At 41.5% G+C, this 18,028-nt stretch overlaps 1 protein-coding gene across 9 annotated transcripts in view; it reads right to left on the reverse strand.

Annotated features, from left to right (window-relative positions):
• The window catches only part of SH3KBP1 (SH3 domain containing kinase binding protein 1), a 324,749-nt gene that overhangs the window by 177,469 nt on the left and 129,252 nt on the right, over positions 1-18,028 (reverse strand). For all 9 annotated transcript variants that reach the window (XM_026480216.4, XM_057310446.1, XM_044377583.3 and 6 more), the window contains one exon: positions 17,745-17,868. In XM_026480216.4, the coding sequence (XP_026336001.1) occupies positions 17,745-17,868 (124 nt within the window). The remainder of the gene's footprint in view (positions 1-17,744; positions 17,869-18,028) is intronic.

Here is an 18,028-nt window from a genome sequence, read left to right on the forward strand (position 1 = left end):
TTCCCAAGCCTAAACTCCATATCCATTAAGCGCTAAGTCCCCATTTCCCCCCCTCACCCCATCCCCTGGTAATGGCGCTCTGCTTTCTGTCTCTGTGAATACGACTATTCGAGCTACCTCATATAAATGGAACCCTACAGTATTTATCCTTTTATGACTGGCTTACTTTACTTAAAATAATGTCCTCAAGGTTCATCCATGTCAAAGCATGTGTAAGAATTTCTTCTTTGTTAAGGCTGAATACTATCTCACTGTGTGGAGTCCACATTTTGTTTATCTCTTCATCCACTGATGGACACCTATTGTAAATAATGCAGCAATGAACGTGGGCATACAAATATCCATTCATATCCCTTCTTGATCTGCTAGCTTTATTAAAACTTTATTTAGAAACTTGAAACATACTAAAAGAAACTCATCCCTGGGGTGCCTGGCTGGCTCACTCAGTGGACCGTGTGACTCTTGATCTCAGGGTCGTGAGCTCGAGCCCCACGTTGGGTGTAGAGATTACTTAAAAATAAAATCTTAAAAAAAAAAAGAAAGTTGCCACTTAGCTGGCAGTCTTCAGGCATCACCTAACAAAATTGAGGGGATGGGACTGGTACCTAGAGTTTGTAATTCAAGGCAATTTACCATGAATGATTTAATCCTACGCCCACTGAAATAAACATGACGATGAAATGAAAAGCCTTTGGAGACAGGGTTCTGAAGCATGCTGAGCTGAATGCAAAATGAATACACAGCTCACCACCCACTCAACCCCGCACAATCAAGCAGAGTAGAGAGCCCGCAATGCCATGTGGTGGGCAACAATGGGCGGTTTACCGGAGGCAAAACACTGTTTTAACTTCACTGCTCAATAAAATCACCATAGAGCTTTCTCAGCAAAGACCCAGAATCCTCTCAAGTTCTCCCAAAGCTTCCGACAGGTCATGTGGAAAGCTGGTTCATCCAATAACTGTTTGTTGGCTGCAGGAGCTGAAAGGGGCTGCAGAGAGTATGCAGCATGGGCCACAATATTCCTTCCTGGGGACCCTGGAAAGGGTCTGAAAGAAAAGAGTGGGATCCTTAAGTTTTTCAATATTCCAAAAGGCTTACTAGCCAAAATGAGCATACAGGTTAAAATGCTTTGCAGGACACATGAAAAAATGTTCAAAATCATTCGCCATCAGGGAAATTCAAATCAAAACCACACTGAGATACCACCTTACGCCAGTTAGAATGGCAAAAATAGACAAGGCAAGAAACAACAATTGCTGGAGAGGATGTGGAGAAAGGGGACCCCTCCTACATTGTTGGTGGGAATGCAAGTTGGTACAGCCACTCTGGAAAACAGTGTGGAGGTCCCTTAAAAAGTTAAAAATTGAGCTACCCTATGATCCAGCCATTGCACTACTGGGTGTTTACCCCAAAGATACAGACGTAGTGAAGAGAAGGGCCATATGCACCCCAATGTTCATAGCAGCAATGTCCACAATAGCTAAATCGTGGAAGGAGCTGAGATGCCCTGCAACAGATGACTGGATTAAGAAGTTGTGGTCCATATATACAATGGAATATTACTCAGCAATCAGAAAGAACGAGTTCTCAACATTTGCTACAACATGGACGGCACTGGAGGAGATAATGCTAAGTGAAATAAGTCAAGCAGAGAAAGACAACTATCATATGATTTCTCTCATCTATGGAACATAAGAACTAGAATGACCAGTAGGGGAAGAAAGGGATAAAGAAAGGGGGGGTAATCAGAAGGGGGAATGAAACATGAGAGACTATGGACTATGAGAAACAAACTGAGGGCTACAGAGGGGAGGGGGGTGGGGGAATGGGATAGACCGGTGATGGGTAGTAAGGAGGGCACGTATTGCATGGTGCACTGGGTGTTATACACAACTAATGAATCATCGAGCCTTACATCGAAAACCGGGGATGTACTGTATGGTGACTAACATAATAAAAAATCATTATTAAAAAAATAAAATAAAATAAAAATAAAATGCTTCGCAGGACTATATATAAACAGCACCTTGACCCTAATCTGAAGAACTAGTTATGTGTTAATGAAGACACAGAAATTTGCCATCCAAAGGGTCAAAAACTTTTAGAAAGGGTCCTCAGATTAAGAAATACTGGAAACTTCTCGATTTTTCAACTTGCAGCTAAAGAAACAGACACTTCGAAAGGTGAAATGACCTTCCCAATAGGACTACAGGCCGGGAGAGCTGAGAAGGGCAGGGATGTCTCAGGGATCCCCCAACGAGGGCCTCTGAATCATCCTGGGCAGAAGTATGAGGGAGAAAAAGAAACACAACGGTTCTCCAGCCTCTACGAACTGATAGTCAAGTTCTAAGCCACTAAAAACAGACAGGATATTTGTCAACTATTATCAAGTCTTGCTGGTGGCCCAGGCCCTATCTGCCTCCGGCCACATGCAAGCCAAGGGTTGGAAGGGAGTCCGTTCAAGCCTGCGTGGTTTTGTGTTTTGTTTTGTTTCAGCATGAAGCTGACACGCAGCCCTAATAAATGATCACTTTCCATTTTCTACTTCAACCTGGGCTTTTGATAGAATGAGTTCATACATCAATATGAATAGATCGATACAGTTCATAATTGAAATGAAGATGTGGAGGGAGGGAGAGCCTGATCCTGCAGAACCACCCAACCAGTGCCTGTGTCCCTTCTTCATCTCCTCCTTCCTGCTGCCCAGGTTGGGTCATTTTTCAATGCATTAACACTCCCACCCGGGAGGGTCGGCAGCGAGTGAGAAAAATTAAATTGCATCCTACATAAGCTTTGCTAATAAAAAATTTACAGTTAAACGGCAAAATGGTTTCTATGGGTCATCCTTGGATTTCAGTGATCTATGTTATTCTCGTCAAGCCTGCGCACATGTAAATAAAAGCTAATGACACATACGGACATAGCCTAGGAACTCAATCCAGGATGGGATGGAGCTTAGAGTAAGTCATCACAGAGAAAGAGATGGAGAAGGAGCCAGGGAGAGAGGGAAGGAGGAAAGGAAAGAGGGAAGGAGGCTCTTAGACAGGACTGTGAATTGCCCTCGAATTCCATGAAAAAAAGGTCAGAGTCATAGAGCCAAAGTTTAAGAGGAAAGGGTGAAGTATTTTTTTAAGCATACATCTATGCACAAAACAGATACAGAATTTCCATTCCTGCCTCACTTTGGTTTGTCTGACCTTGTCCACAGTGTTGTCAGGCACATCAGTAACTCGGTTACTTTTTCTTTTTGTATAGATACGTCTTATCTTTTATCTCGGTGATTTCATCAATAGTAACTTACAAAGGAAGCTAACTTCTTCAAAAGAAATAAGCTACTCCCAGTGATACTATCAAAGAGTTGCTTTAAAGCTTTTGAAAAGTCAAACATAAAACTGATGTCATTTTTTTCCCTAAACAATGTGTTTTTATTAACTGCATGCTTGTGTTCATATGTTTGCTTTAATCTGTCAAAATAACATGGCCTAGAAAAGGGTCAAAAAGAATAAGGGGAAAAACTCAATAGCAAAACATTCTGGAAATCTGATTTTCCTTTGGAAGGAATGACGATACTAAAGAATCCACCCAAGCTGGTGGTGGGGAGAAGGGAAAGAAGTAAGAGAGAGTGTGGACAGGAGGGTTGGGGGGGCGGGGGGGGGGGAGGTCCCTGCTCTGGAAGCAGCGCCTCCAGCAACACACCTGGAGGCGGCTACACAGACAAGTTTTACTTAAACTGAAATCTGAAAACACAGTACTAATCACTGATAATTCATAATAATGGGTTCATGATGAGCAAAATTAACATATAATCACATAATCCAACCATCTCTTTTGATTAATATCTTCGTGTTCGCTCCCCAGCTCTGATGATAGTGATGATGAGCAATCAAATACCAGCGAGGAAGAAGCCCAGAAAGGAAGGGAAAGCTACATCTGGCCCGCGTATTCCAGCAGCAAGGCAAGAGCAGACACACAGCTGTATGGAAAATTAACTGAACTCTACACTTCTTTCTAGAAAACCTTGGGGAAGGGTGACAAACCAAATACAGATGAAAATGATGACAAAAATGAAAACTGCTCTTACCCTAGAAATGTTCCCCTACTTTCAGCTCATGTTATACTAGGAAATCGGAAAAATTTCAGAGACTTCTCTCAAACACAGTTACCCTCGTAACTTAATTCTCCTTTCAAACTGGTTCAAATCTCCTCCATTGGAAACCTATTTGGCTTTCTCACTCTCCACTAATGGCCCATTATCAGGCTGGGAGCTAGATTTATTAGTTATTCTCATGATCCACTTTCCAAAACAGACTCTTAATAAGTCTTCTCTCTCCCTCGGCACTCAGTAACCAAGACAGTTTCTCTGAATCACAGGATTTCAACAGCTTTTCCTTAAATACATAACTTAATATAAAGCTATTCTCCCTCTGGTACTCTTCTTTCCAGTAACTCACTTCTCAAAGGGTTAGGGTGTTTGAGTACAAGTACATGCTTCCATCCGAGAATTAAAGTTGGCTCCAACATGAATACAATATGGCCTCTTCCTTCAAGAAGCTTATAATCTAGTAAAAAAAAAAAAACAAACTAAATCTAAACATGGACACACACACACACACACACAAAAGAATATAAGTGTATTAATAGAATAAAATACAGCTACAAGTGTCTAAAAATCATCATTTCAGATCAACCATTCACTAAGGCTTTCTGGAATGCTATCGTTCATATTACTGCTTACGTTTTTCTGAGGTGAAGGCAGCAAGAGACCTTCCGCGTCTGCCTTTATTGCTGCAACAAGTGAGTCATTTCACTTCTTTCCACCTCGGTTCCCTCGTATTTAAAATGGACCTATGACGCTGCTTCTCCCCCCGCCCCACCATTCGTGGGGTTAGCCCAAGATGAGAATGAGTCTTTCAGTCCCTCTCTACATATACAAACTGCAAAGCTCTATCCAAGCAAAGGAATTTTTGTTTATAAAATGTCATTTGTGGGGCGCCTGGCTGGCTCAGTCGGTTGAGCATCTGGTCGGGCTCCACACTCGGTCGGCTTGAGATTCTCCCTTTCCCTCTACAACTCCCCTCAAATAAATAAATAGATCTTTAAAAAATAAAACTAAAATGTTATTTGTTCAAATATAGCATTTTCTCATTTCCTCCCATCTACCTTCTCAAAGCTAGGGACCGATAAATACTATCAATTCCCTCAATATTAAAGGGGAATGTTTCTTAATTAACAAGAGTGTTCCACGAAAAGCTATTATAACATAAATATTCAAAAGTTAAATTCTTCTGTGGATCAGTGATAAGAAAAAAAAAACACGAGGGGGAAAAGATTCTATTTGCAAAAGCCAACAATAACCTCAATCTATGTAGGAATGACATAAGGAGTAAGCAAGACTGCACAAATACAACATTAACTGACACTTGACTAAACAGAGTAATGCCCTATGTCACTGGATCACTAGAATTAGCTGTTTAGTATTCAGGAGGGATGTACATTTTAATTTGGTGATATAAGTTGCAAGAATTGGTCCACTATGATGTCTGCAGAAGGGGGGGCAAGGGAGAGAAAAGGGTTTCATTTATGCATTGTACATAAAGACATTTTATATAACACAATGCAAAACTATTAAACAAAAGAAGTTGGGGAAATGTCAATTCTTTCTAAATTGATGTGAATTTTAATGTAATTCAAATCCAAATCCCAATGGAATTTTTAAAAACTTGGTAACAGGTGTGACTGGATGGCTCAGCCAGTTAAACAGCCAATTCTTGATTTTGGTTCAGGTCATGATATCAGGGTCCTGGGATAGAGCCTGCCATTGGGCTCTGTGCTCAGCAGGGAGTCTGCTTGGGTTTCTCTCTCTCCCTGTCCCTCTTCCCCCTCTCCCTCTCTCTCTCTAAAATAAATAAATAAATAAATCTTTTTAAAAATTTAAAAATTAAAACTTGATAAGGTAATTTTAAAATAAAGTGAGAATAGCTAAAATATTTCCAAAAATGAGAAGTGATAACAGAAGGACAAAAGCCATATCACGAATAAAATGTACTATAAAGCCACAATAGTTAACTATATTGATACAAGAATGGTGAGACAAATTAATGAGACAGAAGCAAAAGTCCAGAAAAAAAAATGCCCTAATATATACAATAACATATGATAAATGAGGTATCACAATTACTGGGGGAACGGCTAGATTATTCCATAAACGGTCCTGAAAAAGTGGCTATTTCAAAATAAAAATCAATTTGCATACTAACCATATACTGTACATCAAAATTCCATAGAGATTAAAAATTAGAAGTAAGAAAAATGAAGCCAGTATAAAGAAGAAAAAAAGAAAAATTAGGTAAGAATTTCTTCAGGGAAATCATGAAAAAAAATTCATGAATCTGTATAAAAAAGTACTATTTCTGTACCTTAGAATCAGCTGTAAACAAAATGAAAAGCCAACCAAGTGGGAAGCACAATTTGCCAGAAATGACAAAGGGATAATACACTAATCAGTAAGAAAAATATAAAGACCTCAATATGAGAGCAAAGAGTACAAACAAATGACAGAGGAAAGAAAATGTGTAAGAACTCTATTAATCAAAGAAATTCAAGCTTGAAACACTAATAAGCACTCTTCCCACTCCTAGTGGTGATGTAAATTGGTACAACCCTTCAAGAAATCAATTTCATAATAATGGTTTAAAGTGCCATAAAATATATACATGCTTTTGTCCAGTAATTCTACATCTAAGAATCTTTCGTAAAGAAATCATCAGTGCTGCAGAGAAGATTTATGAGAAAAATAGCCAGCACAGAGTTACAATGGCAAGAAAAATTAGAGCCCTAAATGGATTCTTTCCTTTCCAGCAAAGGCTCTCTCTGTGAAGCACAGAATTTAGAATATAAGAGGTTTGCCTTTTGATTTACAGGGACTCTCTCCTTTCTTCTCAAGAAATGAACAATAGAATGCCACAGTCAGTTTTCTACCTTCTCAAATCGATTCTCTAATATTTAGGTCATCCCAGCAAAACAGTGTCTTTTTGATCCCTCAGACTCACTATCTCCTAGGCAACTGAGTGAATGAAGAAAAATATAAAGCTTCACTGAGAAACATATAATTTTTAAAGACTTGAATAAACAGAATGACACATCTTGTCCTTCAGCTGGGAGGGGGGAGTGGAGGGGATGTAAAAGGGAAAGAGACAGACAGACAGGCAGGCAGGCACAGCCAGATAGTGCATTTTAACACCACTTTGTGTGGTAATCTTTAAAAAGAAAAACAGCTTTATTGAGATACAATTTATACGCCATAAAATTCACCCATTTTAGGTGTGTGATTAAATGGTTTTCTAGAGTTACAGATTTGTGTGACCATCACCACAGTGTAATTTTGGAACACTTCCACCCCAAAAAGAAACCTCTTGCCCATGAGTAGTCACTTTCCATTCTGACACCCAGCTCTGGGCAAGCACTAACCTACTTTCCGTCTCTATGGATTTGCCTATTTTGGACACTTCATATAAATGGCATCATATAACGTGTGATCTTTAGTGTCTGGCTTCTTTAATTCAGCATCATGTTTTCAAGGCCCATCCATGTGGAGGCATGTATCAGTACTTCACTCCCTTTTATTGCTGAATAATATTCCACTGTGTGGATAAACCACATTTTGTTCATCTGTTCAGTTGATGGACATTTGGGTTGTTTCCATTTTGGGGCCGTTATGAATCATGCTGCTGTGAACATTAGTGTACAGGTTTGTATGTAGACATGTTTTCATTTCTCTTGTGTATGGACTGCTGGGCCATGTGCTAACTCTCTACTTAACAGCTTGAAGCACGGCCAGACTCTTCCAAATCAGCTGCACCAGTTCACATCCCCACAAGGAGTATATAAGTTGTTTATAGTATTCCCTTACAAGCTTTTTAATTTCTCAAGGATTAGCAGTGAGGTCCCCTTTTTAATCCCTCATATTAGGATTTTAAATCTTCTCTCCTTTTTTTCTTAATCAGTGTTAGCTAAAGTTTATCAATTTGTTGACTATTTCAAAGAACCGATTTTTTATTTCAGTAATTTTCTGTATTTTCCTATTCTCTATTTCACTTATTTCCACTCTAATCATTATTATTTCCTTCTTTCTGCTTGCTTCAAGTTTAGTTTGCTCTTCTTTTTCTAGTTTCTTTTTAAAATATTTCTTATTAAGTAATCTCTATGCCCAGCATGGGGCTTAAACTCACAACCCTGAGATCAAGAGTCACACATTCAACCAACTGAGCCAGCGAGGTGCCCCTCTTTTTCTAGTTTCTTAAGGTAGAAAGTTAGGTTATTGACAATCCCACTTTGGGCAGATATCCAAAGTTAATGATATCACTATTTCAAAGAGATATCTGTACCCCCGTGTTCACTGCAGAATTATTCACCATAGCCAATACATGGAAACAACCTAAGCATCCAGCAAGCGATGGAATAATGGTTAAAGAAAATGTCACACACACACACACACACACACACACACACACAGGAATATTATTTAGGCATAAAAATAAGGAAATCCTGCCATTTGTGACAACATGAATGAAACTTGAAGGCATTATGCTAAGTAAAATATCTTAGAGAAAGACAAAATTTTGTATGTTCTCATAATAACAACTAAAAAAAGGTAATTATAGGAGGTAAGGGATATGTAACTAACCTTATTGTGGAAATCATTTCACAATATATACATGTATCAAATCATCCCACACTATACCTTAAACCTACACCTACACAATGTTGTATATTAATTATATCTCAGTGAAGCTGGGGAAAGAAGACAAAGTTGGGGTACTGATTTGAAATGTTTTCTTTTTGAATACAGGCATGGACAGCTGTCACTCAAGGAAGCACATTTGAGGACTGAACTGCTTGCTCCATTTGTATTTTCCTGGAGGCCTGAATAAGCTTAGTGTTAGGAGGGCCTTGTTGCAGGAAGAATGGCTGCATGCACACGCACACACACACGCACACACGCACGCGCACGTACAAAGTCTCTGACTGTTCTCTCTTTCCCTTCCTGGTTGGGGACCACGACGGTCGTCCACCTGGCACTGCGTATGGGCCTGCTGTCTGCCTGACCATGGGTTAGGGAGGTAGACCAGGAAATGCTCTCATTGTTCAGGGCACGATGGTCCTAGGGACTCACAAGCACAAAAAAGCCATGAATCCAAAGACTAAATTGAAGCTGCAGGTAACATCAGGGGGACCAGGTTGTGACGACAGACCTAAAAGTATAATTAGAAGAAACAGAGGAAACTACAGGAGAAAAGCCTCCTTTTCCAGGGTTTTCTACAAGTGAAGACAGCTGCTGTCCCAATACAATATCTCTAATTAATTACCTTTAATTAATCTACCAGCTCTCTACCTGGAATAATCTCCCTTTGGAAAAGAGAATCCCAAGGGGGCCTCGGCTAAGTTTAGTCCCCCAGGTCAGAGGGGTGTCCTTTCAGGTCTCCTGGGCAGAGTCTCCATATCCTCCTTCCTGGCATGTCAACAAGCAGGTCCCTGCACCAGGCCAAAGGCTGGGGCATTTTCAGGGACCTAAGCCACCAAAGGAATCCTAGATTCCAGAACTCTAAATGGCAGGCTACATGGGTTTTCCTCACAGCTCCACAAGTGGGTTCATTACCTGAACTCAAAATGGCAGCCTCTTTCATTGTTATAGGAGGAGAGAGCGAACAAACCTCTTCTTTATGCCCAATCAGGGCTTTAACGGTGTCAAGGAGAGCTAAGATTCCCCGTTTTCAATCGAAGCAGGTAGAGGAAGCGAGGAGACTCTCTTGACTATATGGGACTACCGTTTCGTCATCATAGTAAAATCCACTCCTGGAATCCCAGTTCCGTCCCGACCCAAGTCCCAGGTAGAGCTGGCCTTGCATCACTGGGCCAGCCCCCTCAGCCCACTTTTCCTGTCGAGGCCCAGCCTAGGCACTCTTCGACACAAGGACCCAAGCAGTGATCAAGAGAAAAAAAAATCCCTTTTAGCTTCTCACTTGAAAACCTCCCAAAAGGACTGGTTTTCAAGTTTTAGATTCAGGGAATGTTCTCCCAACATCGCCCAACTTGTGTTTTCGCAGCCTCGGGCTTTAGAGGCTTCGTGAGTGTCTCTCACAGCGCCAGCACAGCCACTGCCACTCATTCACTTTAACGTTCTCTGTGCAAGGGTGGATCGGAGATGATCTCAGAGGTGCTTAGATAGCTCCTTGCCCTGCATTTTCAAGTCCTGCGCATCGCAAAGCAGAGTCCTAACTAGTATTCAGTAAAATGCGGTCCGCTGATCAAACGGAAGCAGGTTTCTTTAGCAGAGGACATCTGAGAGCCTGCAACATGCTACGGTTCTTGTCAGTCTCTAAGAGGGTGTTAGTGCAGGTGGCTGTAGCCAAAATTCTTGTGTCCAGAGAGCCAATTGTCTCTCCCTTTTTGTCTCCTAATCTCTCTTTCTCTCCATCCCTCTTTTGTGGAATATTTTGCAGGGCCCTAATTCTGTACAACACACACTGGAAATGCTGGCCTGGTGTCTATCTGAGCAGGACACACGCGTTGCATGGCCTCCTCTCGAGTAGGTGAAAATATACAATAGTATCCCTTTTAGAACATGCCTTAGACAGACAAACTTGGGCCCCCCAAGGTCCAACTCAGAACTGGTAAAAATAAGCACCGCATACAATAGGGCTTATGTGGTTGGTCAGCACTGTCCTCGGAGCCTGGTGTGTTGGAGGGAGGTTGCATAATTGTAGCATTCTGTACCAAGTGAATTGTAAACGACTCTGTAACATGAGAAAACTGCAGTCATCCCGATGATATGGAGTCTCTGCTTTTAAAAGGTACCTAAGGCTTCAGGCCAGCAAGGTAAAAATCAAAGAAAGAAGTCAGATTTACAAGTGGGTTATGCACTATGCAGTGTTTGAAATTCCAAATGCTTTTTCTCATAGAAACAAAGTCGTAAGTGGTGATTAAGTTCTCAGACTAACCCACAATGTAGCTAAAACACATCTGCAATGTCATCAACTAACGAAACCCAAAAAACAATGAAATTAAAGAAGAAACATTTTTATTTATCAAGAATACTTATGCTCAGTGGTACACACAGAGAGGAGCATGGTGGGGTGGGGGTGGGTGGCCCATGCCCACGCCCAGGCAAGAAGGGGCTTTCCGCAGAGAACTGACAAATGATAATGAAGCTAGCAAAGTCAGTAGGCTCTTTATTCCACCACCTGCTGACAAATGAAAACAACATCAGTCATAAAATATTGCTCCTTTCAGGAAAACTCGGTTCAACAAGAAGTAAAGAAGTAGTTAGGGATACCTGGAGCTACCTGGTAAGACTCTGGCTTACCTCCAGGTATTTTAGTGGACTGCTTCATTGTGTTCAAATTAATATCTACACCTAGAGTCATGCCTACAGGAATCCTTTTTTTCCCCCCACACTTATCAACAATGATCCTGGTCAGTGGGGGTGTAAGAGACGGGACAAGGATGGGGAAATGGATTCCATGAGTTCAGTGAACACAAATTAGAAGAGAAAGGAAAGGACCTAAAGAGAACACACGTGTACTGTGAGAAGCTGTGGGTCTAAGATGGAATGGCAGGAATTGAGAACACTAAAAGTCAGAGGAACCAAAAGCATCTCCCGCAGGGAGAAAGAAAAGGTGGGCTGGAGGAGGAGTTTCCTAGGAGAGCCACCAGGTGGAGCCACCATCACAAAACCACTCCGTGGCTGACCTCCGCATGGACTTGGGTGGAAACCCAGCAGGAATGCCGCAGAAGTCTGAATTGGTAATTATTCCAGGGGACACCAATTCCTCTAGTGTTAACACCTTCGAACCAGGACACAGAGATTGAAAGGAGATAAATATAATACAAGAAAATTTCTTAAAACAAAGTTTGTCAATGACCCACATGCAAAAGTGTATGGAAAACGGACAATGGCGACACCCACTTGGAATGGCATTTTCCACCCATTTCACCACCATCCGTAAATCCAAGAGGCGGTATTACTCAGATAAGAAAGTAAATGGGGGGCGCCTGGGGGGCGCAGCGGTTAAGCGTCTGCCTTCGGGTCAGGGCGTGATCCCGGCGTTCTGGGATCGAGTCCCACATCGGGCTCCTCCGCTGGGAGCCTGCTTCTTCCTCTCCCACTCCCCCTGCTTGTGTTCCCCCTCTCTCGCTGGCTGTCTCTGTCAAATAAATAAATAAAATCTTAAAAAAAAAAAGAAAGTAAATAGGGGCAACATATTCTAACATCAACTACTGGTCCCACGGAGCCAATAACACAGGCTCCCAAGAGAACCTGTCAGTAATGCAGCCAGGGATCAATTACTTTACAAAACCTCTTTATGGTCCCTTTACTCTCAAACATTCAAGAATGAAGGCCCCTGGGAAAGAAGATGATAAACGCACACACAGACACATTTACACGGATGTATGTAATATTGAATGGCTATAATATTGTATCCATCCAGGTTCACTGCCAGGTGGCCAGCTTTATTTTCATCTCCCCATGGGAAAGACCAGCTTAGGCGATAGCCAAGAGCTTCCACACAACAGTAATGCCTTCTCGTAACTTCTTACTCTTCCAGCTGTCCATAAAAGCCAGCCATTTAGGTAAAGTCAACAGGTAATTTAGAGAGTTGAAGAAAATCTGACCTAACACGCCACATTTTCAGATCCCTAGGTAACCGGGGTAATTCACAATTGTTTCTCCAGAAGGAAATTTGAAAGGAAAAAAGTCTTGTTTCTATAAACAAATTCCCAGATCTTGCATCTACCTTAAACAACAAAGCACTGGAAAATCAAAGCAGTTGACATTTTCATTAAAGACACACTTTTTCCATCCTTTGTTTACAGTTTCATTTCAAACAAAGAACCCACAGCCTATCAAGGGAACCAGGCCACCTCCTTGGAGCTGACCCAGAGTTCCATGGCAGCATGTGCACGTTTTCATGCACACGCACTCCTGTCCTGACAAACCAGTCAACACATACCTGGAGAACATTATCGTGAGGAGCCAAGTAAATGCTAAAGAAATGAGAGCTTGAAAAAATGTTTCCCCTTCAGTAGAGACAAGGGAGGGAGGTCACTATGGCCAGATCCGTTCAGAGATTGGAATGACTGGTGCTGGAGGAAAAGAAAGATAAACATTCGGTACAATTCTTCTGACAGCTACAGGCAGCAGACCAAAATGGAGAGCCCTTCCGTGCGGCAAACACCAGGTCCGTATTATGCTGGGGGCATGTATATATCACCCATCCACACACAAAATGAATTCTGAAGAATTTCTGCATTAACTTTTAAAGCAACAGTGTGTCACCAAAGGCAGAGCAGCTGTTGGTCCCTCTGTTAAGGACAACTTTTGAACGAAACCTGTCTGAAGAACTAAACACACGAGAAATGAGCCCACAGAGTCATGTTCTACAATCCAAGTCATATCCACATAGCAACTCCGAGAGCAGCCCTCCCCCAGCTCAACCTGAATCTCATCTTGTAGCATCAGGGCTAGACCTGTTACAAATAACATCTTTGAGACCATCAGATCTTTCAGCATTAATTCCTGGAAGGGGCAGTAAAATGCAAATGCACGACAAACCTTAAATAAAGATGGTAAAAGCAGTTTATCTTTCAGAACGCAGATGCCAAAGTAGCAGAGCGACTTAAAAAGATGATTATAAAAGACATTTTATATCAGGAGAGCATAACAATAACAATAATAATAATAATAATAATAGCAAAGAATAATAAATGTGCAAAATACAATAGAGACTTACCAAACACTGAATTCATGATAAACTGGAAATAGAAACAAGGACACATAAAGCCAACCAGAAACCTGTGGAGTGGCTTCACATTCAGAATGACAGAAGTAAATAAGAGACATATCCCCATCTTGCCATAAAAAAAGATTTAAGAAATAGACACCACTTTCTTAACATTTCCCAAGGGATACAACAGACTGCAAGGGCTTGCAGGCAGGACGGGCTGGTGTTTTTCTAGGCCTTCTATCTGTCCCAGCACCAAGCACAGGGCCAGGCCTGCAGCAAGCACGCAGGAAACGTGCGCTGTTCAGTGTTCATCAGGATGCATGTAAAAGCGAGTAAGGACAATATCGAAAATCCTGGGCGGCAGGAGGGGTTCTGAGAGAGGCAGCTTCCCCATGAGGTCTGCTAATGATGCCAAAACTGAGGAACTAGAGCCCCCAAAGTAGAAGCTGCTCCTTACAAAGGGCAGTACAGTATTGATCACAGCCTGGACACTGAACCTCTCACATAAAGACAGTTGGTTGGGAAACCCTTCTGAGGATGAAACCAAATGACTTTTTCTTTCCTTTAATTCAAGTAGAAATGGACAAAATCCTCCTCGCTCATTTTCAAGTATGTATTTAACATATTTGCTATTAACTGTTAAAATGTCTGCTTTGCTCAGTTTTGCTTTTAAATCCAGGTTTGAATGTTTTTTCAAAAAAAAAAATTCCTCCATTTATCAATATTTTAAATTAGGAGTGTGCATCGTTCTTCTATGTGGGTTTAATGAGAGAAGAAACAAAAGAATAAATCATTCTCAGAAGGAAACAGACAATCTTTTTCTGTCTGGTTCATGAGAATGTCATTTGGCTCCAAGAAAAATTTTCAGATTTTCTGGCGACAATTTGTCAACATTCTGGAGTCTGGGATAAATTCAGGATATATAACATCCATGCTGCAAGCGTACATGAAAAATGACTTCTTACTCCTTGGGAAAAGCTTGTTTTAAATGGAAATCTCCTTCACTGTGACTCGGGTAAAGCCCAGAGACATGGCCAGGGGTGGGAGGAGACGCAAATGTCCTTACAGCCCTAATGCCTGGAATGCATAGCTGACAGCAGCCAGGCCATCTGGAGGAACTGCTCTCTCTCTCTCTCTCTCTTTCTCTCTGCCTGTCTTTTTCAATTTCAGCCACATCTTTTTCTCAAATGAAAAGCACGTGGAGTCATTCCAGTACCTCCCTAAATCAACTCTGTAGAAATTTGCAAAGGTAAAAGTTGAAAACTGAAACTAATCAGTCCCCAAACTGTTTCCACGATCTTGGCCTTTTCTCAAGGCTATTAGCAGCTTCCTTCAAACCGAGGGTGGCTCTTGACCTTATACAGGGGCCTGAGGAGGGCGAGCTCATCCCACATCCCACACTGTGAGGTACTACAACCCACTTGCCATTGCCACAAAGTGAGCCATGTCCCCAAGCCGCTGGGCACACTGGGCAAACTTCTTTAGCTAAGTCTACCTCAAGTTCAGGACCCAGTGAAGTAGTTCAATTTCAGACTCATAACAGAAATAGATTTTGATCTTTCTTTATTAAAAGGAAAAAAACCTGTGTTAATTCTATTAAATTCTCCCAGGGTCCAAGGCTGAACCACAAGGTGGACTCATATACCCCAAGAGGGATCCATGTTAATGGAACAAAGCAGCCTGTTACTAAACTCTGAAAGCAACTTCCCTCCATAACAACAGCAACAGACAAAAATATCAAGAGATTTCTAGGGACAAAGCTTGGTGGAAACGAAGAAAAGGAGAAGACTTGGGTCATTTACAATAACTCATAAAACTTTAAAAATCAGTTGGATGGAAGTGTTTACAAGTAACCAGAATCATCCCACAGATTTAGCCTCTGATCCTTGTTTTAAGGGGGAAAAAAAGTGGTTTTCATTGATTTGGGGTGGGAAAAAAATGTAGCTTTTGAGCTCAGCACAATGAACTATTTATCTGGCCTGACAAGGCCAATCAATCCACCCCGCTGTTTATTATAAGGGGTAGTAGGATACTGTTAGTATTGACGGGTGGGGGCAGGGCCAAACATGGCGCTGGCCCTGGGTACACAATGCTTCCCTTCAACTGGAAATTGATGTTTGGCCCAGGTGACCTGGGGGTCAGTGTGAAGCCTGGGACAGAATGAAGATGGTATTTTATGTGTTTCGTATTTACAGAACGCCTCCATATGCTAAGGTCTCAGATACACTGGCAGATTCATTATATAAAATACCCAAGAGTAAAAGGTTGGTCAGAATCGGGCTGCAGACCTAAGGTGGAGACTTAAGAAAGGAACAGCCCTCAGTATGCCCCCTTGTTAGTACCTTTTTCTGGATCATGACAAATTCTGGCGAGGACCTTAGAGGCCAGATTTTTAGTCGTAAAGAGGCAATTATCTGAAAAGTTGGATTCCTTCTTTGATTTAAAAGTTCTCAGGTAATTTTTACCCAACTCACCTGGATAATTACCTTAATTCTTTAACTTAATTAATTCCTTATCTTGTTAACTTAATTAATTACCTTAATTCTCTTATTTACTTTACAAAAGCAGGGCTGGCAGGGGAAGCCTTGCCACTGGTCACCGTGTGTATGCCCTTCCTTGGCTCACTGACCCAAGAAGCACGAGGAGGAACAAGAGGGGCTCGGAGCAGCAAGCAAGGGTTGGGCATATAGAAAGACACACTGACTTCTAGCGCTCTGAAATCCAGGCCTCAGGAGTTCTGGAACTTATTTGCAAGAACACAGGAGGAACTTTAGGGGACGACTATAGTTTTATAGCAAAGTATGCTTCATTCTTAAAATGGGAAACCCCCTGCATTGGTAGGATGGGCTTAAAAAAAAAAAAAAAGAAAACAAGAAAAGAAAGAAAATCCTATAGCTGCTAACCAGTGTGGGCCTCTAGCCAATACTTAATCTGAATAATTCAAAAAAGGAAATGTAACCCAGGGCAGCTGGAGGGGAGAGAAGAAGAAGCAGGAAGGAAGAGAGACACAAAGCTAATGTTTCAAGCACTATGATCAATGGACAGTTTATTGGACAAATTCTTCTGCTGTCTAAATTTTATGAAAGATTAGCTGTTCTTCCCTGTGGTTATGTAAACTTGCCTTCTTTTTTCTTTTTAATGGAACTCTTTGCTAATACATTTCCTGCTCCTGCTTTTGAACAGCTCTATATTTCTCTTTAAGGAAGTAATCAGCCCATGAAAAGCTTGCAGCTGAACTCTAACCTGCCCCGGGCATGCTCCATGTGAGCCGGCCCGATGCACCGTGAGTGCAGGGGCGGGAAAAACTGAGGAAATCTAGTGCAACCACAGCGGCAGTAAGTCGAGTCCTCTCTGCAATCTTACATTCTCTCTCCTATCATTTCAAAAAATGGTGTCACAAAGGACTATGGGAGAAAACAAAACCCCAGCGAGCTAATACCTGAAAATCTGCCTTGAGGTCTCAAAACAGGCAAATAAGATGGTTAAAGTTCCCTTGGTTAGAGGGATGTATGAGCTCTATCTGTGCACATACTGCCTCCTAAGCCAAGAGACAAGGTCTGCGTTTTCGAGCCCAGCAGGTAGAGAGAAAGACCCTGATAAAGCCTGCCCTTAAATTAAAAAGAGAGCATGGCTAGACACGCATAGCTCAGCGTGCACCATAGCATTCTCTAAAGTCACCTTTCATCCATAAAAATAGATATGAAAGTGAAAGCTAACGTCCTAGAAAAATCATCATTTGCAAATTTAGTCTACTTTCTCATCATGAAAAAATTTGTATCCATTCCCTTTATTATAGTTATTACATTGTTACTCGCTCTGTGTGTGTGTGTCCAAATTTATACAAAAAAACAAAAGGGCAAACGCCATTCAATTTTTCAGCAATTCAGAATCTGACACAGTTCACCCGGAAGTTTCCAGTGTGGGTTTGTGTGTGGGGAGGGGGCTTGTTCTTTTCCATACCTCTCTTATTGGTTCTTAGAATTGTTTCAGAAGATAGCAAAGCATTTCCGCTGGACACTTCGTGCATGGGCTTTTCTGGAGCTTTGCTGGAGAGAGGGTCTTTCTTCATTTCTTTCTTTATTTCCTGTGAGGATAAAAGGAAAACAAGACTGTTGTTTGAAATTTTAAAATGGCTCTTTGGCTATTTTAAGCTTCAGCTTTCCTGAAATGAACTCTAATGACCTCAACTCCGTATAACATGATGTTTGAAAAATACCATTTCCTGTGTTGTTGTGGCTTGTTTT

Source organism: Ursus arctos, chromosome X, assembly GCF_023065955.2.
Source record: "Ursus arctos isolate Adak ecotype North America chromosome X, UrsArc2.0, whole genome shotgun sequence".
Taxonomy (NCBI): domain Eukaryota; kingdom Metazoa; phylum Chordata; class Mammalia; order Carnivora; family Ursidae; genus Ursus; species Ursus arctos.